This window comes from Salvelinus sp. IW2-2015, linkage group LG17 (assembly GCF_002910315.2).
Source record: "Salvelinus sp. IW2-2015 linkage group LG17, ASM291031v2, whole genome shotgun sequence".
NCBI lineage: Eukaryota > Metazoa > Chordata > Actinopteri > Salmoniformes > Salmonidae > Salvelinus > Salvelinus sp. IW2-2015.
The window spans coordinates 30427031-30454974 of record NC_036857.1 but is presented as its reverse complement, the minus strand read 5'-3'; the positions used below and the strand labels follow the sequence as shown (position 1 = coordinate 30454974).

Sequence of the window (27944 nt, the reverse complement as noted above, 5' to 3'; positions counted from 1 at the left end):
CCTTCTGTTTCTGCTGCATGCTGCTATTACTGTTCATATGACTACTACTTCAGTGCAGGTAGTATAGACTGTATCATGTCATGGGTTGATGTTCCAAATGGCACCCTAATTCCCTTTATAGTGCACTATATGGAATAAGCTAGGGTGAAGTTTTTGGACGCACAGTCAGCGCTATCGAGTCTGAAAGCTGCAGATATCAGCAAGGGCAAGACTGTTAACTACAGTCTGGAAAAATACATGGATATGCTCTTTAAATTGAAGATTAAACCACCAATGAGAATGGGTAAATGCCAAAGTAGATGATCCTTAATCTTGGAAAGAGTACATGTATGGTTTTACATTTAATCAATCCTTAACCTGACAACCATAAACCCTCTTACTAAGCCCCCTTGTAGAGGGGCTTCTAACGTCTTCTAAAAAGAGGGATTACCTTTTCTTCTTTCCCTTTTTTTGGGAGACTTCTAGTATCTATTAACCCGGGCTAGCACCCAATGATTTCCACAGAAACCTTAGGTAACGTAGACATACCTGTGTTTACGCTTACGGAACTGATTAGAGCAGATTGCTAAATTGGGAGAGGGGAGGAGTGGAGGGCTAGTGTAAGAGTGACTTCGATAAGAATGACGGTATTAATCCAGTATTATTCAGTTATAATGTATTAAGACTTGTTATAATAAATGACCCCCTTATAATGTATTATTTCATCAGGATGACTCTCAGCCATGGAGAAGGGGGAGGGAACTCTGACTAATAATGATGTCAACTCCCATCTTTAGATGTTAGAAGAAGGGATAGCTATTGTCTACCAATATAAGAGTAGGTCAGATGGCTTAGTCCGTACATCCTACATTCATTGATCTATTAAGATGCTGAAAATAACACTGAAACTGATCCTCATTCGTGATCCTGACCTGGGCACTGATTATAGACATTATATATCGCTACAGACTCGACAGGTAGATGTATAGACATATCCAGTTACAAAATGTGTATTTGACACACAATCCGTCCATGCACCCACAAGTGTGAGACGTTTTGTGAATACGGTCCTGATGAGTCTTAGTTATTGTAAACCTCCATTGTGTTGGTACTATAAGGCCTACTACTTCAAGGTTAATCCTATCTTGAGTAGTTTGATCATGTCAGTCACTTCCTAGATTGGACTTCCCACTCAGCACCAATCACAGCCTGCCATGTGGGTCTGCTGACACATCAGGGTTGCATCTCAATAGTCCGAAGATGTGTCCTCTCCTTGTCTCCTACTGGTCACTTCTCTTCTCTTTGTCATTAAACCACTAGACAGGTGAGATGTAATTCATTGCTAAATAGACTCCGTTTTGATGTTCACATGGCCTGTTTTGAGATCAGTGCAGATAAAGGAAAGGAGACATAGAGGAGAAGAAGTCACTTTAGATTATTGAAATACATCCCTGGTTGCTCTACTGCTGACATTGGAGTTTCCTTCACACAACCACATATTTTTTCCTGTGGTGAAGCCTTGTTGGTCTTGAAAGGTATAGTGCAGTATGGTTCATGGTTACATCCCAAAGGGCACCATTATAGTGCACTATGTTTGACCAGGGCCCATAGGGGTCTATAAAGGGAATAGGGTGCTGTCCACTCCCACCACCTATATGTTAGATAAATATTTCATGGGAAACAATGGTTTTAGAGGGAACCTATATGTGACCTGTAGACACACTTAACCCATTGTACTAGTATTTCAGTTAGTGTTAAGTTCATCTACTATGAAAAGTCCATTAGGATATACTGTAAGCTAGATCGATGTGTTCATTCTTGCGTTTTGCAGATGTATGAATAGTTCTACAGATGTAGGATTTTAATTTGAGCCAGTTTGCTACAGCAGGAACATTATCCTGCAGCAACAGGAAATTATAATTAATGAACATTTTTTGTAGGGTTTGATACATTTTTCGTAAGGAAAAATCAAGTCTGAATTTTCCAAATGGAAATTGCAAACTTCAGAAGCCTTTTTAATCGTCACATACACTACAAGTTTTAAATATCCTGCATTGCAGGAAAGTTCTCCTGCAACAGGGTGATCAAATTAAGATCCTAAATCTGTATTTATAGTATGTAGTGGTATGGTTCAGTAGTACTACAGTAGTAGGATATGGGCCATTCTACAGAAGGGGTGCAAAGAATAACACAACTTGGATCCTATTTTCCCAAAACTTTCAGCACACGTCTTCCAATATATAATTTAGAGTACTCACACACTTTGTTTGTATTGCATATTTGAAATATTTACCTGAATTCCTTACCGCCCCACAAAATGTGTCGCTACCGAAACATAGTGAAGAAGTAAAAGAGAGCCATGCACAGCCACCACTCAATAGAAATAGGTATATAAACAATGACTTTGTACTATTTTAACCTAACAATATGTTTGTAATAGCCTTTGGTTGAATTAGAACATACAGTACTGTACCATGATGTAAATATATGTCCTAAGTTTGGAGACGTGACTGGTTTTTTAATAGTTTTTTGGGGTGGGACTGCAATTTGCACCACTTCTGTAGAGTCATCCATACAGTCATGTTCCTATGAGAGATAGTGAAAAGAGTGTGCATAATCTGCATGAACTGAGTGGAAGATTACCATCAAACGTAATGTGATAGATAGTAAACTGTTTTGGATGACATTTTTGGTTTGTTTCCCACTGTGAATCTCTGGACTTTTCCTTAATTCGTTTCCCCACTCTTTTCAGCATGATCATTATGTGTACTATTTTGACCAACTGTATATTCATGACTTTTAGTGATCCTCCTGAGTGGTCCAAACAAGTAGAGTAAGTACATGTTTATTATATTTATCTACACAAGTACATAGTAAATACTAGAACAAGTTTATTATGCATGTCTCAACCAACATCAGTTCAATTTTATCATTGGTGTATTACTAACCGCACTAAAAGTCGTAGGTTGTGTCTGAAATCTTTCTTGCCTACTACTTACTAAAACTACATACCGTGTAATAAAATTAAATACTGCCAATTAGGCCATACTCAATTCCACATACTATAAAACGTTCTATTTTCGCATACCCAAATTGGCTTCTATCTAGAACGCAAGTTGGGTATTCGGACGATGCCTTAGTGTACTACCAGTGCATCATTTCAACAGATAAAAGCTCTTTGTTGTTCATGGATTTGATAAATTGCTAATTCTGATCACGCTTCCATGCTTCTGTCTTCCAGGTACACGTTCACAGGGATTTATACGTTTGAATCTCTTGTAAAAATTGTCGCTCGAGGATTCTGTATAGATGGGTTTACATTCCTAAGGGATCCATGGAACTGGCTGGATTTCATGGTCATTTCTATGGCGTAAGTATCAGACTCCTATACATACCTACCTGTTCCTTCTTATAAGAAATACTTAGCATTATTACTGTGGGAGATCATTGAGTAGAGCATAAATACATCTCAAGTTATTTTTACTGTCCAGAACTGTCCAGTCTTTCTTTCTTTCTCTTTACTTTGGGAAAGAGTGGTTCAATCAGGTGTTTTCAGAAGGTTCCTGACTGTTCCTGCATACTTCCTTATTTCTCCCCCATTTTCTCTTTCTTTCTCTCTCTCTCTCTCTCTCTCTCTCTCTCTCTCTCTCTCTCTCTCTCTCTCTCTCTCTCTCTCTCTCTCTCTCTCTCTCAATCTCCATTTTTCTCTTCCAATTTGCTCTCACCGTGTTGGATTTGACATGATATAGATGTATTTAGATGTATAATTACTAATACATTACATTTTTACAAACTAACTATAACGCTAACTATTTATAACTATATGCTACCATGTTTTTGATGATACGTAGAACTAGTTCAGCGACTTGGGCTTTCAATGTCTTAAACATCAAGAAGTGTTTCTGTTGAACCACTACATTTGTGATTGTATCTGTGTGTAAATAACAAGAGTTTGTAACTTTGATTTGATTCTGCAGGTATATAACAGAGTTTGTAAACCTAGGCAATGTCTCAGCTCTGCGCACGTTCAGAGTGTTGAGGGCATTGAAAACTATTTCTGTAATTCCAGGTAAGACAGGATGGGGGATGGGGGTTTGGTCCATGGGGTCAGTGTTAGGTGTATTGTGGGTCGTGTTTTTTCTTTCCTTTTTCCTTTCCTCCCCTTCAGTGGACAGGCTCTGTGAGTGGCGTCGTGGTTACTTCCTGGTTCGGTGCGTGCGTGGTGGTGTTGTGGTGCTCTTGCGTGTGGTTTTGTCATTGGTGTTTGTTTGTGTGTGATCCTTCCCCTGTTTACAGATATATAACAGAGTTTGTGGACCTGGGCAATGTCTCTGCGCTGAGAACATTCAGAGTTCTCCGAGCATTGAAAACTATCTCTGTCATACCAGGTGAGATTCAGTTTAAACACTAAGGCTGATACTTATATCTCACCCTTTTACTTTTCTTATACTCACTATTATTATAATTTTTAAGCAACAAAAAAAAGATTTGGAAATAATAATCATTTTTTATTTTTATTTTTCCAAAATTATCAAAAATGGTACTAATACATTTTTGATAGGCTTTGCAGTCTACTCCAGGGCCCTCCAACGTGTCTGCACTCTCTTCTACTAAAACTCTCATCCTAAATAAGGCTCTAGTTTCCAAGGCAGCTGTGGTCCCCCTCAGAAATAGCTGTAAGCCACTGCAAATGGCTATTATAAAGAAAGGGACACTGACAGTACCAGTCCGATAGCATATCACTAGAATACAACCAGAGACAAAGTCAAATATATATGTTGATTATATATGGGATACATTTTTCTTTAGCTTAACATAAGGAATAGCTTATAGTTAACTAACCGTTCCTAATTCGCTGTACTATACACTTTGTCGAAGACAGTTGAGCTCATCAGCTACAGTAAAGCTCACCCATAGTACTTTCACCATTGGAAAAAGCCTCCAGGTTTTTCGGAAGATGAAGATAATTATTCATATAATACAAAAATAACTTGATAATTGGCTTGGAAGAAAAGATTCAATTAACCAAATCCATTTACATTATTTATATCAAAGGATGGACATTTCCGAATTTTACTCTATGTATCTGACTTAAAGAAGAAAGTTAGAGTATGTTGACGTCAAGTTGAGAGCTGACATAGCTCTTAGCGACAGCCCACAGAATATATCCAGAAACATATATATAGAGAGTTAGACCAGGTTTTAGAACGGCTGCCATTTTAGCCTCCATTATAGAACTTTTATGACCCACTGTAAACAAGCAAAACAGAGCAGCGAATTGAACAGACTTTTTTAGTGATTAGCATTCTGGATAACGTGTTGTAGCTTCAACAAATTGCATATCTGCTTTCACTGGACGTCTTAATAGGTTTTGAAAACTATCAGAAATAAACAGCCTCCTAAGTGGCGCAGTGGTCTGAGGCGTCACTACAGACCCAGGTTCGATTCCGGGCTGTGTCACAACCAGCTGTGACCGGGAGTCCGGTAGGGCAGCGCACAATTGGCCCAGCGTTGTTAGGGGAGGGCTTTATTTGGCTCATCGCGGTCTAGCGACTCCTTGTGACGGGCAGGGTGCCTGCAGGCTGACTTCGGTCGTCAGTTGAACGGTGTTTCCTCCAACATATTGGTGCGGCTGACTTCCGTGTTGGGCGGGTGTTAAGAAGCGCGGTTTGGCAGGTCATGTTTCGGAGCACGCATGACTCGACCTTTGCCTCTCCCCAGCCCGTTGGGGAGTTGCAAGATAAGATCGCAATTGGATATCACGAAATTGGGGATATATATATATATTTTTTAAACAAGTTAAATTAAATAAATAAACAGCACAAACGGAAGCATTAATAATCACTTAATAATCGCTATGGAGGAAAAAGTGGTGTCTCGGAACTTATGGCTGTGAACTCTCTATATATATGGCTGTGAATATATCTATTATTGATGAAGACTGCCAAGCCTAGTTTGTGGACATATTTTATGCTGCATGATGCTTTTTAGTCACTTGCTTTACAGTATTAGCCTACCAAGAAGCTTGGCTGATATCAAAATGGCATTGAAATCGTTTGTTTTTCCAGTTTTCGATTGTTGTTTTGTTTATTTTGATGATACATTTTTAGAAATAATACTTGACAAGAAAGTAGAACAGAGCATATTTTCTGCTGATATTCTAAAGCGTTGTAGAATGCTGATGGTGGGACTGAATGACCCACTAACCTTTAATTGAGTCAACTCATACTGTACCTATAGTACAAACAGTACCCGTCAAAAGTTTGGACACACCCACTCATTCAAGGGTTTTTCTTTATTTTTACTATTTTCCAGTTTGTGGAATAATAGTGAAAACATCAAAACTATGAAATAGCACAAATGGAATCATGTAGTAACCAAAAAAGTGTTAAACAAATCCAAATATATTTTAGATTTGAGGTTCTTCAAAGTAGCCACCCTTTGCCTTGATGACAGCTCTTGGCATTCTCTCAACCAGCTTCATGAGGTAGTCACCTGGAATGCATTTAAATTAACAGCCGTGCCTTGTTAAAAGTTCATTTGTGGAATTTCTTTCCTTCTTAAGGAACAGTTGTGTTGTGACAAGGTAGGGGAGGTATACAGAAGATAGCCCTATTTGCTAAAAGACCAAGTCCATATTATGGCAAGAACAGCTCAAATAAGCAAAGATAAACGACATTCCATCATTACTTTAAGACATGGTCAGTCAATCTTGAAAATGTCAAGAACTTTGAAAGTTTGTTCAAGTGCAGTTGCAAAAACCATCAAGCGCTATGATGAATCTGCCTCTCATGAGGACCGACATAGGAAAGGAAGACACATAGTTACCTCTGCTGCAGAGGATAAGTTCATTACAGTTAACTGCACCTCAGATTGCAGCCCAAATAAATTATTCACGGAGTTCAAGTAACAGACACATCTCAACATCAACTGTTTAGGGGAGACTGCGTGAATCAGGCCTTCATGGTCGAATTGCTGCAAAGAAACCACTACTAAAGGACACCAATAATAACAAGAGACTTGCTTGGGCCAAGAAACACGAGCAATGGACAGGTGGAAATCTGTCCTTTGGTCTGGAGTCCAAATATGAGATTTTTGGTTCCAACTGCCGTGTTTTTGTGAGATGCAGAGTAGGTGAAAGGATGATCTCTGCATGTGTGGTTCCCACAGTGAAGCATGGAGAAGGAGGTGTGATGGTTTGGGGGTGCTTTGCTGGTGACACTGTCAGTGATTTATTTAGAATTCAAGGCACACTTAACCAGCATGGCTAGCACAGCGTTCTGCACCGATACGGCATCACATCTGGTTTGCGCTTAGTGGTACTATCATTTGTTTTTCAACAGGACAATGACCCAACACACCTCCAGGCTGTGTAAGGGCTATTTGACCAAGAAGGCGGGTGATGGAGTGCTGCATCAGATGACCTGGCCTCCACAATCACCCGACCTCAACCCAATTGAGATGGTTTGGGATGAGTTGGACCGCAGAGTGAAGGAAAAGCAGCCAACAAGTGCTCAGCATATGTGGCAACTCCTTCAAGGTTGTTGGAAAAGCATTCCAGGTGAAGCTGGTTGAGAGAATGCCAAGAGTGTGCAAAGCTGTCATCAAAGCAAAGGGTGGCTACTTTGAAGAATCTAAAATCTAAAATCTATTTGGATTTGTTTAACACTTTTTTGGTTACTACATGATTCCAAATGTGTTATTTCATAGTTTTGATGTCTTCACTATTATTCGACAATGTAGGAAATAGTAAAAATAAAGAAAAACCCTTGAATGAGTAGGTGTGTCCGAACTTTTGACTGGTACTGTATATGATATGATATATGAAGGATGGTCAAATGTGGTTCTTTATCCTCAGCAGGCAAAGCTGGGCAAAACTGGTTGAAATTACCTAATGATAACTTCATGATGAAATGACATCATGATGACCTGTTTCTGGTTGTAATGATGTCATTTTAACCTGTTTACTCACTGGGTTATTGTTCTTCTCACAGAAAAGAGTAACTGCGGTTTTCTCTTATTTTGATGGAACATTTTTGGGGGAATCTGTTGTATTGACAACTCAGTTGATGTCAAAGCAGTGAGGTGCCAAAAATAAACAAATATTTATCTCAGATTAATTTAAAGTAAACGCTGTCTGGATAATAGTCAATGTCCGTGTCCGAAGTCTCGCCTACCACTTACTAAAACTACTTAATGTGTGCTAATCATACTACATATTTTTTAGAAAGAACTGTGTAGTAAAAATGTATGCAGTAAGCAACAAATATTAACATACTAGACTCATCCATAGCTTGTGGTAACTTGCCCCCCTTAAGAACAATGTCTAATTGCTTGCTCAAAAATGTAAAGTTTGGTAATAATTAAGTATGTGATGATGAGTATACTTAGGCAAACAAACTATGAAGGGAAATCAGTGGCTACTGTTAACACATTTTTTGTTGTTTAATAAAATATATATTTTTCGGAAAAGCAGCGTTTTCACCCTCTGTCGAGTTAAAATTAATGTATTGAAATATATTTAAATATATATATTTTTGTAGTTAACTCTTAAAAACTAAAGTCTACACCCTAACGGAAAACTGTAAATTATACAGTAATGTTTTGTATTATCAACAGTAAAATACGTTTTATTGCAGCATACTGTAAATTATGGTGCATTGTGGGAAAATGTTGTGGCCTGGGAAATAATTGCCGTATTTCGAATTGTTCTGTAATTTCACCCCACAGAATACAGTACTATACCTTATTTTTGCAGTGCCAAAAACCTTTTGACCGCTAGTGAGTGCATGGTATTGTTTTTACTGATGCATTAACATATTTTGAGGCGTGCCTTGTAAGAGGCTATATTTGTTGCACCCTTAAGTGAGAATGCTGTACCAATTTCATTCGTATGTGGTTACAGTGCCCCATCAATTAAACATTTACAGGGGACAGATTGGAGTGGCAGCGTCTTAAACCTTAAATGGTTGAGCATTTTGCCATGTCCTTTTGGTTTGTTTTCCCTGTAGTCGCTGCAAGTTTGGAAGCCTTTGTTAAGGCCTCTAGAAGTGCAATTGATATAAAACACCAAATATTCATTAATATGCTGTAATGTTTGTAAACACTTGACTTAGCAGCCAACCTGCTTGCACCAATCCCTTGTAATTACAGTAAAATACTGTCATTACACATGACTTGCTTTGATACCATGTAATATGAAATACCACATTTTACTGCCAAATTCATGGTAACCCCTGTACAGTGTAGGTATTTTATTTTTATCAAATATTGAAACAAAATGGCATCACACGTTACTATACAGTGCCTTTAGGAAAGTATTCAGACCTCTTGACTTTTTTCCACATTTTGTTAGGCTACTGCCTTATTCTAAAATGTATTAAATAATTTCCCCCCCTCATCAATCTACACACAATACCTCATAATGACAAAGCAAAAACAGTTTTTTAGACGTTTTTGCGAATTTATAAAAAATATGACATTTACATAAGTGTTCAGTTCCTTTACTCAGTACTTTGTTGAAGCACCTTTGGCAGTGACTACAGCCTCAAGTCTTCTTGGGTATGACGCTACAAGCTTGGTACACCTGTATTTGGGGAGTTTCTCCCATTATTTGCAGATCATTTCAAGCTCTGTCTTCTTGGATGGGGAGCGTTGCTGCACAGCTATTTTCAGGTCTCTCCAGAGATCGGGTTCAAGTCCGGACTCTAGCTGGGCCACTCAAGGACATTCAGAGACTTGTCCTGATGCCACTCCTGCGTGGTCTTGGCTGTGTGCTTAGGGTTGTTGTCCTGTTGGAAGTGAACCTTCGCCCCAGTCTGAGGTCCTGAGCACTCTGGAGCAGGTATTCATCAAGGATCTCTCTGTACTTACCTCCGTTCAACTTTGCCTCGATCCTGACTAGTCTCCCAGTCCCTGCCGGTTAAAAACATCCCCACTGCATGATGCTGCCACCACCATGCTTCACCGTAGAGATGGTGCCAGATTTCCTCCAGACGTGACGCTTGGCATTCAGGCCAAATAGTTCAATCTTAGTTTCATCAGACCAGAGAATCTTGTTTCTCATTGTCTGAGAGTCTTTAGGTGCCTTTTGGCAAACTCCAAGCAGGCTGCCATGTGCCTTTTGCTGAGGAGTGGCTTTCGTCTGGTCACTCTACCATAAAGGCCTGATTGATGGAGTGCTGCAGAGATGGTTGTCCTTCTGGAAGGTTCTCCCATCTCTACAACTCTGGAGCTCTGTCAGAGTGACCATCAAGTTCTTGGTCACCTCCCGGACCAATGCCCTTCTCCCCCGTATGCTCAGTTTGGCCTGGCGGCCAGTTATAGGAAGAGTCTTGGTGGTTCCAAACTGCTTCCATTTAAGAATGATGGAGGCCACTATGTTCTTAGGGATCTTCAATGCTGTAGACATGTTTTGGTGCCCTTCCCCAGATCTGTGTCTCGACACAATCCTGTCTCGGAGCTCTACGGACAATTCCTTTGACCTCATGGCTTGGTTTTTTCTCTGACATGCAATGTCAACTGTAGAAACATCTCAAGGATGCTCAATGGAAACAGGATGCACCTGAGCTCAATTTCGAGTCTCATAGCAAAAGATCTGAATGCTTATGTAAATAAGGTATGTAAATAAAATAAAAATCAAAAAACCTGTTTTCGCTTTGTCATTATGAGGTATCGTGTGTAGATTGCTGAGGATCTTTTTTTAATTTAATCCATTTTAGAATAAGGCTGTAACGTATCAAAATGTGGAAAAAGTCAATGGGTCTGAACACTTTCCGAAGGCACAGTATATATCCTCACTACGATGAGGTTTTGGGTGTAAGGTGCCTCCTTTAATTTCTGCACCAAATCATGTCCCAATTTTTTATTTTATTTATGTACCATAGACTTGCATTTGATTGCTCCTATCATACTCACCTTAAATTGTACTGCTTTATTAAACAAGGAAATTATAAATGTTTAGGCTCCCCTAATGGTATGTATAACTTAATTAGATTATATATTACTTTTTCTTAAATTATGAAATATTAGATACATTTACCTCAAAATTGTTTTGCTGGGAAGGGAAAGTGTTCCAAATAAAATTGGTGACATCAAGTGGTTTTTGTGAGAATTATAGGAAGGGGGTTAGGTAGCCCACGTTCCTCCTTAGAATGCATCATCTAATGTTGTTTCCCACCATTCCTTAATTTTGGTATAGCGCGTCCTCTTATCTGATTATCAGATGATTATCAGCTGTTGTCAAATACACGTGGGTATGAAAAGACAATTCTCTTCCTCAATAACATGAAAAGCCGAAAAGATTATGACCTCCTGGCATTTAAAGCATACCATTTTCTTTTAAACTTTATATACTAAAAAACATTATTTTCGCATACCCAAAATGCTTACTATTTAGACCGCAAGTATGGGTATTCGGGCAAGGCCATTAAGAATAAATATATTTTATTATGTATGAATTAAATTCACTCAGGAGCGTCACTGAAAATATAGAAGAAATTGTTTCTTATTATGTCAATGATATATTCATTAGGTGCATGACGCCTTGTTAGTGGTCCATTTTTTCCCACTAGTCTGCATCGTAGTGGTTTAGTTTTTTGATGCGTTCAAGACAACTGGGGACTCTGGAAAAAATCTCAGACTATGAAAAATGGTGTCGTCAGTGATCTCTTCATGTCGGAGAAGTCGTGACTCTAGGAAGATGCCAGAGTTTCCAATTTGTAATTCCAAGTTGGATGACAGTTAAAAACTTTTTTCACAGTCTGAGCTCTTTTTTTTCAGAGTTCCCAGTTCTATTGAATGCACTGACGTCAGTGTTCTGAGATTTCCTTGTTCCGAGTTCTGAGTTCCGAGCTGTCTTGAACACACCATAAGATGGGAGCATATTATAGAATGAGAGGCCAAGCCTGTTGTACCACTAGTGCAGGCTTGGCCTAAACCAAAAATGGGCCCTGGGTATGTGAGAGGTTAGTCGCGAGTTATGAGAATACATCTATAATCACACCCTATTTTGTTCTTAATTTGGGTTGTTGGATGACAATTTGGGTCACCGATGTTCAATTTCACATTTGCGTCTCGAGTTGAAAAGGTTTAAGAACCCCTAATGTAAAGAGTCAACAGAAGTCCCTCAGGCGTTTCAGTTCCATGTTTGAGGGGACTTTCCGGTTTCAAGAGTAAGAGACATTCCGGTTCCGAAAATTTTTGGAATCCTCCTGCACTTTATGGACTCATTGCTTCAGCCACTGTGAGTTCTGCCTGAGGATGATGCCTGTCCTGAAGGTAAAATAATATGATTCTGTCTTCAGTAAAGCGCTGTAGGTTTGGAGAAAGAGTCTGTAGTAGGGTTGGGCTAAGAAGGGGTAAGAGTCTGTGCTTCGACCTAACGACACTAAAATACAAGAAAAGAAGAAAGGAAAGGCCCCAGAGTGGCAATGGCATTGAATTGTTTCTGTTCAGCCTTGGAGTTTAAATTACTTGCATGTGGTTGGTTTCGACTTCCTGCCTGCTTGTGCCTCTGTCCTCTTATCATGGCCCCCTTGTTGTGCTGCTGTGCTTCCTTTCTTTCTTTCTTTTCCTTTCTTTCTTATGGATTTTCACTGTTCTGTTTCGTCCTCCCCCTCTAGTTCAGGTGTAATCCACCATTGGCCCTGCTGGCTAGAAGTGCAAATCTTTTGAAAGGCAAGATACTATAGGTCTCTTCCTGGTTCAATAGTGATATCTCTTCCTGATTCAATAGTGATATATTATCTCTGTCATATTTTTCTCTGACTAACTGTATAAAGCCATTGAGTGTCTCAATACTGAAGCTCAGAACAGAGGGGGATGGCTCTTTAGTATTTCTTGTTCGTTTTGTATTTTAAAATGTGTTGTATGTGTTCAGTTGTTAAAATTTGTCTAAAGTTTGACTGTCTTTAACCAATGAAATGTAAATTTAAGTGGGATTTCTGTGATTATGTTAATGAAACTACTTTCAGTATTCTATTTGCCAAGACTTAATCAAATGTCCGTTTTTCAGTCCACCTTCTTAAAGACAATTTTACCTTTTTGATATACACTGAGTATAACAAATATTAGGAACACCTTCCTAATATTGAGTTGACCCCCCCCCCCCCCCCCCACAAAACCTTTTGCCCTCAAACAGTCTAAATTTGATGGGGGTATGGACTCTACAAAGTGTCAAAAGCATTCCACAAGGATATTGCCCATGTTTCTCCAATGCTTCCTACAGTTGTGTCAAGTTGGCTGAATGGTGGAGCATTCTTGATACATAGGGGAAACTTGAGCCTGAAAAACCCAGCAGCGTTGCAATTCTTGACACAAACCTGTGTGCCTGGCACCTACTACCATACCCGTGAAAGGCACTTATATTTTTTGTCTTGCCCATCCACCCTCTGAATGGCACACATACACAATGCATGTGTCAGTTGTCTCAGGGCTTAAACATAATTATTTAACCTTCATCTACACTGATTGAAGTGGATTTAACAAGTGACAATCAATAAGGGATCATAGCTTTCACCTGTATTTACCTGGTCACTCTATGACATGGAAAGAACAGTGTTCTTAATGTTTTGTATAATCAGTTTACGAAGCGCATTCGGGAAAGTATTCAGACCCCTGACTTTTTCCACATTTTACTTTACAGCCTTATTCTAAAATTGAATAAATTTTTTTACCCTCATCAATTACAAACAATACCCCATAATACAAAGCAAAAAAATGTTTTTAGACATTTTGCAAATGTAAAATTAAAAACTGAGTGCACATTACATAAGTATTCTGCTCCTTTACTCACTAATATGTTGAAGCACCTTTGGCAGCAATTACAGCTTCGAGTCTTCTTGGGTATGACGCTACAGGCTTGGCCACAGCTGTATTTGGGAGTTTCTCCCAGTCTTCTCTACAAATCCTCTCAAGCTCTGTCAGGTTGGATGGGGAATGTCGCTTCACAATTATTTTCAGGTTCTCTCAGAGATGTTCGATCGGGTTCAGGTCCCGGCTCTGGCTGGGCCACTCAAGGACATTCAGAGACTTGTCCCGAAGCCACTCCTGCGTTGTCTTGGCTATGTGCTTAGGGTCGTTGTCCTGTTGGAAAGTGAACCTTCGCCCCAGTCTGAGGTTCTGAGCGATCTGGAGCAGGTTTTCATCAAGGATCTCTCTGTACTTTGCTCCGTTCATCTTTCCCTCGATCCTGACTAGTCTCCCAGTCCGTGCAGCTGAAAAACATCCTCACAGCATGATGCTGCCACCACCATGCTTCACCGTAGGGATGGTGCCAGGTTTCCTCCAGACGTGACACTTGGCATTCAGGCCAAATAGTTAAATCTTGGTTTCATCAGACCAGAGAATCTTGTTTCTCATGGTCTGAAAGTCCTTTAGGTGCCTTTTTCCAAGCGGGGTGTCGAGACTTTTACTGAGGAGTGGCTTCTGTCTGGTCACTCTACCATAAAGGCCTGATTGGTGGAGTGCTGCAGAGATGGATATCCTTCTGGAAGGTTCTCCCATCTCCACAGAGAAACTCTGGAGCTCTGTCAGATCATCGGTTTCTTGGTCACCTCCCTGACCAATGCCCTTCTCCCCCTGATTGCTCAGTTTGGCCGGGCAGCCAGCTATAGTACGAGTATTGGCGGTTCCAAACTTCTTCCATTTAAGAATGATGGAGGCCACTGTGTTCTTGGGGACCTTCAATGCTGCAGACATTTTTTGGTACCCTTCCCCAGATCTGTGCCTCGACACAATCCTTTCTCGGAGCTCTACGGACAATTCCTTCGACCTCATGGCTTGGTTTTTGTTCTGACATGCACTGTCAACTGTGGGACCTTATATAGACAGGTGTGTGCCTTTCCAAATCATGTCCAATCAACTGAATTTACCACAGGTGGACTTCAATCAAGTTGTAGAAACATCTCAAGGATGATCAATGGAAACAGGATGTACCTGAGCTCAATTTCGAGTCTCATAGCAAAGGGTCTGAATACTTATGTAAATAAGATATTTCTGTTTTTTATTTTTAATACATTTGCAAAACTTCCTAAAAACCCTTTTTCACTATTGTGTGTAGATGTTTTTATTTAATCCATTTTAGAATAAGGCTGTAACGTAACAAAATGTGGAAAAAGGGAAGGGGTCTGAACACTTTCCGAATGTTCTGTACATAACATATAACATATTTTAAACTGGGTGGTTTGAGCCCTGAATGCTGATTGGCAGACAGCCGTGGTAAATCAGACTGTATACCAGGGGTATGACAAAACATTTTTACTGCTCTAACTACATTGGTAACCCATTTATAATAGTAATAAGGCACCTCAGGGGTTTGTGATATATGGCCAATGTACCACGGCTAAGGGCTGTGTCCAGGCACTCTGCGTTGCATCGTGCTTAAGAACAGCCCTTAGCCATGGTATATTGGCCATATACCACACCCCCCCAGGCCTTAATGCTTAAATACAAACTGTGTATTATACTGATAACATTTACATTCGTATTGTATGTGATTAAATACCCAGCTCAGGCATTAGGTTTTAATATGCGTATTATAATGGCTGCTCATAACAATCCATTCCCTTCAAACAATATACTGTAAGTTGAATACTGTCTGATGAAGGAATGGCTGTAAAACATACAGGATAGTACAGTATAGTACTGTAGCTATAGCATCTTTAAAAAATCGCAGTCACCTTGTTTGGGAACTTCAAGACACTTCAAGTATACACACCTTCCGCATCACCTCTTTGGTTTGTGCGTGTGTGCGTACGTTTGTCTGTTCGTTCGTCCGTGCGTGTGTGTGTTTCTCCCTCTCCAGGCCTGAAGACCATTGTCGGTGCTCTAATCCAATCTGTGAAGAAATTGTCAGACGTTATGATCCTCACGGTCTTCTGTCTCAGTGTCTTCGCTCTGATTGGACTACAGCTCTTCATGGGCAACCTACGGCAAAAATGCGTGATTTGGCCAATCAACTCCACCGAGAACTACTTGGCCAACGGCAGCAAAGGCTTCGACTGGAATGAATACATCAATAACGACAGTAAGTAGCCTAGTCACAGTCAAACACACCAGGGTTGTGTTATTTTGGGCACAGTGGCACACCATAGCAAAAGGTTTCAATTCTCTGGAAACCTTTGTCCTATATCCCTCTACATAGCTAGAGAGAGATGTTATTCTGATGCTGTTCTGTGTGTGTGTGTGTGTTTGTTTCTTTCACCAGCCAATTTCTACTTCCTGCCTGGACAATTGGATGCCCTTTTATGTGGCAACAGCTCAGATTCTGGGTGAGTACCTACTCTGTCTGTCTGTCTCCTTGTCTGTCTTTCTGTCCTTCTCCTCTTCAGACCCACTCTTCTCTTATCCTTTTATTAAACCAGACAACTGTACGATACGGCAGCCATGATGTTTTTGTATGTACAGTGCATTTTGAAAGTATTCAGACCCCTTCACATTTTCCACGTTTTGTTACGTTACTGCCTCATTCTAAAATGGATTAAATAAATAAAAAATCCTGATCAATCTACACACAATACCCCATAAGCGAAAACTGTATTTTTTTGCAAATCTATTACAAATAAAAAACAGAATTTCCTTATTTACATAAGTATTCAGACCCTTTGCTATGAGACTTAAAATTGAGCTCAGGTGCATTCCGTTTCCATTGATCATCCTTGAGATGTTTCTGCAACTTGATCGGAGTCCACCTGTGGTAAATTCAGTTGGTTGGGCAGTTGCTTGGGTCCTAGAGTTGACAGTGCATGTCAGAGCAAAAACCAAGCTATGAGGTCAAAGGAATTGTCCGTAGAGCTCCGAGACAGGTTTGTGTCGAGGCACAGATCTGAGGAAGGGTACCAAAAAATGTCTGCAGCATTGAAGATCCCCAAGAACACAGTGGCCTCCATTATTCTTAAATGGAAGCAGTTTAGAACCACCAAGACTCTTCCTAGAGCTGGCGGCCCAGCCAAACTGAGTATACGGGGGAGAAGGGCATTGGTCCGGGAGGTGACCAAGGTCACTTTGGTCACTTTGACAGAGCTCCAGAGTTCCTCTGTGGAGATGGGAGAACCTTGCAGAAGGACAACCATCTCTGCAGCACTCCACCAATCAGGCCTTTATGGTAGAGTGACCAGACGGAAGCCACTGTCACGCCCTGACCATAGTTTGCGTTGTATGTTTCTATGTTTTGTTTGGTCAGGCGTGTGATAGGAGTGGGCATTCTATTTATATGTCTAGTTTGTCTGTTTCTATGTGTTTGGCCTGATATGGTTCTCAATCAGAGGCAGGTGTTTTTGTTGTCTCTGATTGGAGCCATATTTAGGTAGCCTGTTTTGTCATTGTGGGTTGTGGGTGATTGTTCCTGTTCCTGTTACTGTGTTCACGTTACGGGGACTGTTTTCGTCTTCGTTCCATTTTGTCTGTTTATTGTTTTTTGTTCGTTGTTAAAGTATTCTATTAAAATGGATAATATCACGCTGCATTTTTTGGTCCTCCGATCCTTCATACTACTCCTCATCAGAGAGGAAGAAGACGAGCGTTACAGATCACCCCACACAAAGGACCAAGGCAGCGTGGTAACGGCAGCAGCAGCAGCAGCAGCAGCGGCCGAAATCTCAGAGGAATGGACATGGGAGACATTCTAGATGGCAAGGGATGTTACACATGGAGGAGATTCTGGCTGGAAGGGATCGCCTTCCATGGGAACATTTGGAGGGAGCCAGGAAACGGAGGCAGTAGGAAAAGGGAACCGGCATTACGAAGGAACACGGCTGGCTAGGAAGCCCGAGAGGCAGCCCCAAAAATGTATTGGGTGGGGCACACGGGGAGTGTGGCCAAGTCAGGTAGGACACCTGAGCCAACTCCCCGTGCGTTACCGTGGAGAAGAGATGGTCCGGGCAGGCACCGTGTTATGCGGAGATACGCACGGTGTCTCCAGTACGTGTGCATAGCCCGTGCGGTACATAGCAGCGCCTCGTATCGGCCGGGCTAGAGTGAGCATCGAGCCAGGTGCCATGAAGCCGGCTCTACGCATCTGGTCTCCGGTGCGTCTCCTCGGGCCGGGGTACATGGCACCAGCCCTACGCATGGTGTCCCCGGTTCACCAGCACAGCCCAGTGCGGCCTATTCCAACCTCGCCGCACTGGCATGGCTACGGGGAGCCATTCAGCCAGGTAGGGTGGCAGGCTCGGTGCTCGAGACCTGCAGTGCGCCTCCACGGTCCGGTCTATCCGGTGCCTCCTCCCGTTCCAGGCCCCCAGTTCCAGCACCACGCCCACCAGGCCTACAGTGCGCCTCCAGGGTCCAGTATGCCCTGTTCCTCCTCCCCGCACTCGCCCTGAGGTGCGTGTCCCCAGCCCGGTACCACCAGTGCCGGTACCACGCACCAGGGCCTACAGTCGCCTCGGCAGTCCTGAGCCGCCCTCCTGTCTAGCGCAGCCTGAGCCGCCCTCCTGTCCAGCGCCGCCTGAGCCGTCCGTCTGTCCTGAGCCGCCTGAGCCGCCTGTCTGTCCTGAGCCGCCCGTCTGTCCTGAGCCGCCGTGAGCCGCCCGTCTGTCCTGAGCCACCTGAGCCGCCCGTCTGTCCTGAGCCGCCCTTCAGTCAGGAGCCGCCTGAGCCGCCCTTCAGTCCAGAGGCGCCTGAGCCGCCCTTCAGTCCAGAGCGCCTGAGCCGCCTCAGTCCATAGGCGCCTGAGCCGCCCTTCAGTCCAGAGGCGCCTGAGCCGCCTTCAGTCCAGAGGCGCCTGAGCCGCCCTTCAGTCCAGAGGCGCCTGAGCGCCCGTCAGTCCGGAGCTGCCCTTCAGTCCGGAGCTGCCCTTCAGTCCGGAGCTGCTCTTCAGTCATCCGCGAGCTGCCCTCAGTCCGGAGTGCCCCTTCAGTCCAGAAGGCGCTCCTCAGTCCAGTGGGCCTTATTAGTGTTCCCAGTCCAAGGTCGGCGGCGGGTCGTCGCTCTAAAGAGGCCACTGAAGCGGGAAATGACTATGGTGGAGTGGGGTCCACGTCCCGCACCAGAGCCGCCACCTGCGGACAGATGCCCACCCAGACCCTCCCCTATAGGTTTAGGTTTTGCGGCCAGAGTCCGCAACTTGGGGAGGGGGGGGGTACTGTCACGCCCTGACCATAGCTTGCGTTGTATGTTTCTATGTTTTGTTTGGTCAGGGTGTGATAGGAGTGGGCAATTCTATGTTATATGTCAAGTTTGTCTGTTTCTATGTGTTTGGCCTATTATGGTTCTCATTCAGAGGCAGGTGTTTTTTGTTGTCTCTGATTGGGAGCCATATTTTAGGTAGCCTGTTTTGTCATTGTGGGTTGTGGGTGATTGTTCCTGTTCCTGTTACTATGTTTCCTGTGTTGTGTTCACGGTTACGGGACTGTTTCGTCTTCGTTCATTTTGTCTGTTTATTGTTTTTTGTTCGTTGTTAAAGTATTCTATTAAAATGGATAATCATCATGCTGCATTTTGGTCCTCCAATCCTTCATACTACTCCTCATCAGAAGAGGAAGAAGACGAGCGTTACAGCCACTCCTCAGTAAAAGGCACTTGACAGCCCACGAAAGACTTGAGGAACAAGATTATCTAGTCTGATTTAACCAAGATTAAACTCTTTGGCCTAAATGCTAAGCGTCACGTTTAGAGGAAACCTGGCACCATTCCAACGGTGAAGCATGGTGGTGGCAGCATCATGCTGTGAGGATATTTTCAACGGCAGGGACTGGGAGACTAGTCAGGATCAAGGCAAAGATGAACGGCGCAAAGTACAGAGTGATCTTTGATGAAAACCTGCTCCAGAGTGCTCAGGACCTCAGACTGGGGCGAAGGTTCACCTTCCAACAGGACAACGACCCTAAGCACACAGCCAAGACAACACATGAGTGGCTTTGGGACAAGTCTCTGAATGTCCTTGAGTGGCCCAGCTAGAGTCCGGACTTGAACCCGATCGAACATCTCTGGAGATTTCTGAAAATAGCTGTACAGCGATGCTCCCCATCCAACCTGACAGAGCTTGAGAGGATCTGCAGGGAAGAATGGGAGAAACTCTCCAAATCCAGGTGTGCCAAGCTTGTAGTGTAATACTCAAGAAGACTCAAGGCTGTAATCACTGCCAAAGTTGCTTCAACAACATACTGAGTAAAGTAAATGTCATATTTCAGTTTCTTATTTTTAATACATTTGCTAAAATTTCTAAAAAACATTTTTAGATTTTTAATTATGGGGTATTGTGTGGAGACTGATGAGGGGGGAAAAACGATTGAATCAATTTTAAAATAAGGCTGGAATGTAACAAAATGTGGAAAAATTGAAGGGGTCTGATTACTTCCCGAATGCACTGTATACAGTATAATGCTGAGTCACTGAATGGCTGTGGCCCTCTCTCCTCTCCCCCCAGCCGCTGCCCCGAGGGCTACACATGCATGAAAGCTGGGAGGAATCCAAACTACGGTTACACCAGCTTCGATAGCTTTGGATGGGCTTTCCTGGCTCTCTTCAGACTCATGACACAGGACTTCTGGGAGAACCTCTACATGCTGGTGAGTATGATATACAGTATAAATTATGATATACAGTATGGTATACGGTATTATATACAGTATTAAATACATTATGCAGTATGATATACAGTATACACTACCGTTCAAAAGTTTGGGGTCACTTAGAAATGTCCTTGTTTTTGAAAGAAAAGCAATTTTGTTGCCCATTAAAATAACATCAAATTGATCAGAAATACAGTGTAGACATTGTTAATGTTGTAAATGACTATTGTAGCTGGAAACGGCTGATTTTTTATGGAATATCTACATGGGCGTACAGAGTCCCATTATCAGCAACCATCACTCCTGTGTTCCAATGGCACGTTGTGTTAGCTAATCCAAGTTTATAATTTTAAAAGGCTAATTGATCATTAGGAACCCTTTTGCAGTTATGTTAGCACAGCTGAAAACGGTTGTTCTGATTACAGAAGCAATAAAACGGCCTTCTTTAGACTAGTTGAGTATCTGGAGAATCAGCAGTTGTGGGTTTGATTACAGGCTCAAAATGGCCAGAAACAAAGATTTTTCTTCTGAAGCTCGTCAGTCTATTCTTGTTCTGAGAAATGAAGGCTATTCCATGCGAGAAATTGCCAAGAAACGGAAGATCTCGTACAACGCTGTAAACTACTCCCTTCACAGAACAGCGCAAACTGGATCAAACCAGAATAGAAGAGGAGTGGGAGGCCGCAGTGTACAACTGAGCAAGAGAACAGGTACATTAGAGTGTCTAGTTTGAGAAACAGACACCTCAGAAGTCCTCAACTGGCAGCTTCATTAAATAGTACCCGCAAAACACCAACATCTCAACATCAACAGTGAAGAGGCGACTCCAGGATGCTCTTCTAGGCAGAGTTGCAAAGAAAAAGCCATATCTCAGACTGGCCAATAAAAGATTAAAATTGGCAAAAGAACACAGACACTGGACAGAGGAAGATTGGAAAAAAGTGTTATGGACAGACAAATCTAAGTTTGAGGTGTTTGCATCACAAAGAAGAATATTCGTGAGATGCAGAAAAAATTCAAATATGCTGGAGGAGTGCTTGACGCCATCTGTCAAGCATGGTGGAGGTAATGTGATGGTCTGGGGGTGCTTTGGTGGTGGTGAAGTGGGAGATTTGTACAGGGTAAAAGGGATCTTGAAGAAGGCCGGCTATTACTCTATTTAGCAACGCCATTCCATACCCTGTGGACGGCGCTTAATTGGAGCCAATTTCCTCCTACAACAGGACATTGACCCAAAGCACAGCTCCAAACTATGCAAGAACTATTTAGGGATGAAGCACTCAGCTGGTATTCTGTCTATAATGGAGTGGCCAGCATAGTCACTGGATCTCAACCCTATTGAGCTGTTGTGGGAGCAGCTTGACCGTATGGCACGTAAGAAGTGCCCATCAAGCCAATCCAACTTGTGGGAGGTGCTTCAGGAAGCATGGGGTGAAATCTCTTCAGATTACCTCAACAAATTGACAACTAGAATGCCAAAGGTCTGCAAGACTGTAATTGCTGCAAATGGAGGATTCTTTGACGAAAGCAAAGTATTTATATAGCCCTTCTTACATCAGCTGATATCTCAAAGTGCTGTACAGAAACCCAGCCTAAAACCCCAAACAGCAAGCAATGCAGGTGTAGAAGCACCTGGTGTCTCAAGGAGAGTGGAATATGCAACAAAAAAACATTTACAATAGAACATATATAATCACCCACCAATATTTTTGTTTTTGGTGCACTTTACTTTTGCCCAGAGCCTCATTGGCACTGGCCAATAGTAGTGCACTACATATAGGTATTGGATGCCATTTCAGACACATGCAAGGACATCCGCTAGTAGAGAACACTGGATTCCTGTCAAGAGAAAGATATCCCTCCCACCTTCCACCTGCTACTGTATGACAGAAAGACTCCCCATCCTCCAGTCTAATATAAATACTGTGTTCTCCTGGCTCAACTCGCACTGTCTTGCAGCCTAGCTGCTTCATTTCCATATTGTGGCTCTTGGATCGACTCATGCTGTCTTGCAGTTCAGCGTTCTCATATTCATACTATGGCTCTTTGTCCTGTCCTGTTTTACAGCTCAGCAATTTAATCTACATACTGTGGCTCCTGGCTCAACTTCTGCTGCATGTTTGACAGCCTAATCTCCATACTGTGGCTCCTGGCATGCTGCCTGTTTTACAGCATAATCTCTATACTGTGGCTCCTGGCTCGATTCATGCTGCCTGTTTTAGAGCATAATCTCCATACTGTGGCTCCTGGCTCAACTCATGCTGCCTGTTTTACAGCATAATCGCTATACTGTGGCTCCTGGCTCGACTCATGCTGCCTGTTTTACAGCCTAATCTCCCCACTGTGGCTCCTGGCTCGATTCATGCTACGTGTTTTACAGCCTAATCTTCACACTGTGGCTTCTGTCTCGACTCATGCTGCCTGTTTTACAGCCTACTCTATGTACTGTGGTTCCTGGCTCGACTCATGCTGTCTGTTTTACAGCCTAATCTCCACACTGTGGCTCCTGGTTCGACTCATACTGCCTGTTTTACAGCCTAATCTCCACACTGTGGCTCCTGGCTCAACTCATACTGCCTTTTACAGCCTAATCTCCATACTGTGGCCCCTGGCTCAACTCATGCTGCCTGTTTTACAGCCTAATTTCCACACTGTGGCTCCTTATTCCATAGTGCACTGCATATTTAGGGTGCCATATGAGATGCAGCTCCTCAGCCATACAGGCACTCTGGAATGGTGGAAAGAGACGCTTAGGCTTTGTCATACAGAGCAGAGAGGGCAGGAGTGGTCAGAGGGAGGAGAAGGAAAGGAAGAGAACAGTATGGGCAATCAAGGAGACTACATATGCATCCCAAATGGCACCTCATTCCCTATATAGTGAGCCACTTTTGACCAGGGCCCATAGGGCTATGGTTAAAGTAGTGCACTATATAGGGAATTGGGTGCAATTTGGGATGCAGATTACATGGCTTCTTAGCTCAGAACAGACACGTTTCTTTTGTCAGATCTCCAAATCTACTGTTGTGCATGTGCCAGTGTTCGCTCATCTGAGCTTTGTAATATGGAGACTCAAGTCACCGTTTGCATTCAGCTGTATTCCAGAAGGATATTTGTGCTGTCCTGTTTTAAATCAAGATACTACAGTACAATATGTGCTTGTTTTCTAAGGAGGAAAATCTGAAATGATCTCAAATGATTTCCCATTGTATTGTATCAGATTGTCAGACCATTATGGTTCAACCTAGGATTTAGATTTTGCATGCATAAACTACCCGCTCAAACATTACCAGGTTTTAAGATTGCAGCCAATCATATGCACTGTGTCCAGAGTAGGCTCAGGTGTGTGTGTGCGTGTGTAGAATATTTGGTCTGCAGTACATTTGCAATGTGGTCATTTAGCAGACGCGCTTATCCAGAGCAAGGTAAAAACATTTAAAAATATTTTTGAAATGTTAAGGTAGCTTTGAGAGACAACCGCATGTCACGATCTTGGTAAGCTAGTTATTTTATGGACTCTGCTGTCCTAATGTCAGGGGGAAGTCTATGTGTGAAACAGGAGAACAGTAGAGTTTCTGTCCTTTTGTCAGTTTGTGCTCCTACCCTGTCTTGCTGGGGAGTGTCGCAGTGTGTTGTGTTGAATATTCTTACCAGCACTACATGTAAACCGCATCCATAATTGATGGGGTAGGGAATTGCTTCTGCCAGAACCCAGGAAGTCCTCTCTCTCTGCCTCAACTCTGCTCCCTACAGACCATACACCCTCTTTTGAAGGGCCCTAGTGCAGACCATACACCCTCTTTTGAAGGGCCCTAGTGCAGACCATACACCCTATTTTGAAGGGCCCTAGTGCAGACCATACATCCTCTTTTGAAGGGCCCTAGTGCAGACCATACACCCTCTTTTGAAGGGCCCTAGTGCAGACCATACTCCCTCTTTTTGAAGGCCTAGTGCAAACCATACACTCCTCTTTTGAAGGGCCCCTAGGCAGACCATACACCCTCTTTTGAAGGGCCCTAGTGCAGACCATACTACCCTCTTTTGGAAGCCCTAGTGCAGACCATACTTTACTCCCTCTTTTGAAGGGCCCTAGTCAGAACCATACCTTACTCCCTCTTTTGAAGGGCCCTAGTGCAGACCATACTTTACTCCTCTTTTGAAGGGCCCTAGTGCAGACCATACTTTACTCCCTCTTTTGAAGGCCCTATGCAGACCATACTTTACTCCCTCTTTGAAGGGCCCTAGTGCAGACCATACTTTACTCCCCTTTTGAAGGCCTAGTGCAGACCATACTTTACTCCCTCTTTTGAAGGCCCTAGTGCAGACCATACTTTACTCCCTCTTTTGAAGGGCCCTAGTGCAGACCATACTTTACTCCCTCTTTTGAAGGGCCCTAGTGCAGACCATACTCTTACTCCCTCTTGAAGGAAGCCCTAGTGCAGACCATACTTTACTCCTCTTTTGAAGGGCCCTAGTGCAAGACCATACTTTACTCCCTCTTTTGAAGGCCCTAGTGCAGACCATACTTTACTCCCTCTTTTAAGGCCCTAGTGCAGACCATACTTTACTCCCTCTTTTGAAGGGCCCTAGTGCAGACCATACTTTACTCCCTCTTTTGAAGGGCCCTAGTGCAGACCATACTTTACTCCCTCTTTTGAAAGGGGAACTAAAGCTGCATCCAAAATGGCAACCTATTCCCTAAGTGGACTACTTTTTTTTAGTATACTGAAATATTGCCACTGCATTTATACAATAGAAAACTAGTACATGCCATGATCATGTAATACATACATGTAATTCTGAATAGTATTATGAAACATTTAAGAGACGGGCTATTTTTAAAGGCTGTTTTTAAAGGTATGTTGGGGTCTTCTTTGTCTGCTGCTCTGTGCTTCTGCTTGAGCCTCTTAATCCTCTCTCCACTGGGGATAGCATCCCAATTCACTGAAATCATTGGGCTTGTGTTAGCTAGTTCGCTAGCTCGCTGGTGGGGTGTGCTTCCACTGCACTGCTTGGAAAACTAGGTCAAAATGCAGATATTGGCGAGTTGTGCCCATGCTGGGAAACTAATACACACACACACTGGGAACCTAGCGAAATGCAGTCAGTGCATGGAAGTGCTTCTGGCGCTGGCACACCCAAGAATAATTCCTACTTCCTAGTTTCAAATCAGTTATAAATCATTGATTATCAGCGTACATAATGTACATGACAGTGCATTCGAATCAGCATCACGCTCTAGTAAGCAGAAGGGAATCTAAATATAATTTATTGTGTTTGAAGTGAGGAAGTGTTACAGTAGATTCTAAATTTCATCACAGCCTGGATATCTTCACGACTACTCAGTAACTGATACATAACCTCTGACCTTTGCCCTCTAACTCTACCTCAATATGAACCTCACAGCCCTGTCATATGAGCCAGTTAGCAGTGTAATGAACCAGATCTGAGTACAGGAGGGGGAAGAAAGTGACGGCCTCTTCTGGAGGACTGGATGAGTGACAAGTGTCTGATGCTATGCTGTACTCTCTGTTCTCTTCCAGACCCTGAGGATGGCAGGGAAGCGATGTTGTTTGGTTTAGAGGTCAGTGGTTATAGGTCAAATATCAGTGTATCTGACCCTCTGTTGTCTTCTCTCTCCCCTCCCAGACCCTGCGGGCAGCAGGGAAGACCTACATGATCTTCTTTGTGCTGGTGATCTTCGTGGGGTCCTTCTACCTGGTCAATCTGATCCTGGCTGTGGTGGCCATGGCCTATGAGGAGCAGAACCAGGCCACCATGGAGGAGGCCGAGCAAAAAGAGGCTGAGTTCAAAGCCATGCTGGAGCAGATCAAGAACCAGCAAGAGGCTGCACAGGTCAGTATCCCAGTGTCTTTGTGTCTCAGCATGTCTATGAGGTTGCGAAATGGCACCCTTCTCTGAATATAGTGCATATGTGTTTGGTCATTTGTGTTTGTTTCTCTGTCTCTGTTGTCACTGGCTCTGCAGGAGGCCACACAGGTCAGTGTCTGTCTGTCTGTTCTGTTCTGTCTGTCAGTTCTGTCTGACTGTCTGTCTGTCTCTCAGCAGCTTTCTGTGTATACTGTATGTGCTTGTCTTTCTATTGCCACTGTCTCTGCTTACTATACTTCACTCCTATCCTTGACTGTCTCTTTGGTTTAAATCTGTTGTGCCTAATATAAGCAGTGGAGCCGTGTTCGTTACCGTGCTCCTATACCTCACTGTGTTTGTGACGGAGGTGAGTAACCTTGCCTGAGACCTGAAGATCTGCATGGGCTTCCTGAGCCAATGCCTAGGTTTTGGCTTAGCGGGCTAATGCACTCTTCTGGCTCACAGCAAACCGGGGTTCGAACCCTGTCTGTCACATATGCTTAGTTTAAATCTGTTTAGCCTGATATAAGCTGTACAGCCATGTCTCTGAAGCCTAGCTACGCAAAATGGCCGTTCTGCGTACTTGCTTAGCAAAAAGATGCATACTTCCACAGCCCCAAGTAAGTGAAGTAAGTCAAGTTCAGCTGCAGCCCCGCAATTTGTATCTTGATGAAACTATGCAGGATCGTCATTTTGAGTAGCTAGCTAAGTGCGTTGCGTATTTGCACAGGGTATAAATTAGGCTTCAGGAGGGCTGGACACAGACAGGTGTTTTTTTCACTCTCTGTCCTGGTGTGGCGGTCTGCGATAGGCCAACGCCATGGCGACGTCGGCAGGCACGGTGTCGGAGGACGTAGCGGAGGACGACGGTGGGGGGAACCTGTCCTGTAGCTCGTCAGAGATGTCCAAGCTCAGTTCCAAGAGCGCCAAGGAGCGGCGCAACCGCAAGAAGAAGTGGCGCCAGAAAGAGCAGTCACAGAGGGAGGAGAAGGGGGACTGCGAGAAGTTCGTCAAATCCGAGTCAGACGACGGCAGCAAGAGGAGCCGCTTCCGTTTCCCTGACAACCGGTTGGGTCGAAAGTCTTCCATCATGAACCAGGTGAGATGACGAAGGTTGAAGGTCACGGTGTAATGTATTCTGAGCCATAGATAATTTAGCCTTGAGCGATAAACTCAGATAAACACTATTTAGAGCTTTGTAATGTATCTGTTTAAGGCTCCTACTACAGTGTGTGAAGTATATTGGGTGTAGCTAAAGGTTATAACCAGTTTATAGCATCATAACATATACAGTACTGTGCGTATATTTGTTGTAGCTAAAGATACAGTAGCATGCATCCAAGGCTTGAATTATTAACAGTGAGTACATGAATGTTTCAGTGAGAGAAGAGCAGTCGCACAGTGTTGTATTGCTCTGGCATCTTTCATAGGGTACTGTTAGTGTATCTGTTCAGCAACACAGGGCAGTATTCGTTCATGCGTTCATGTGAATTCTATTGGTGTTAGAACTAGGTTTTGTCTGAGATCTTGGTCATTGTCATCATCAGTATTAGAGAATAGGCCCGCTAACCAGATGAGTACTCA

The 27944-nt window shown here is 43.0% G+C and overlaps 1 protein-coding gene across 1 annotated transcript in view; it reads left to right on the top strand.

Moving 5' to 3' along the window:
- The first annotated feature begins 2727 nt into the window (after positions 1-2727).
- Positions 2728-27944, top strand: part of LOC111977092 (sodium channel protein type 8 subunit alpha-like) — a 62408-nt gene continuing 37191 nt past the window's right edge. Inside the window, 8 exon segments of the mRNA XM_070448079.1 lie at positions 2728-2812; positions 3221-3349; positions 4276-4367; positions 15785-16006; positions 16187-16250; positions 20348-20489; positions 26139-26345; positions 27172-27459. Of these exon segments, the coding sequence (XP_070304180.1) occupies positions 2733-2812; positions 3221-3349; positions 4276-4367; positions 15785-16006; positions 16187-16250; positions 20348-20489; positions 26139-26345; positions 27172-27459 (1224 nt within the window). The 5' untranslated portion in view covers positions 2728-2732.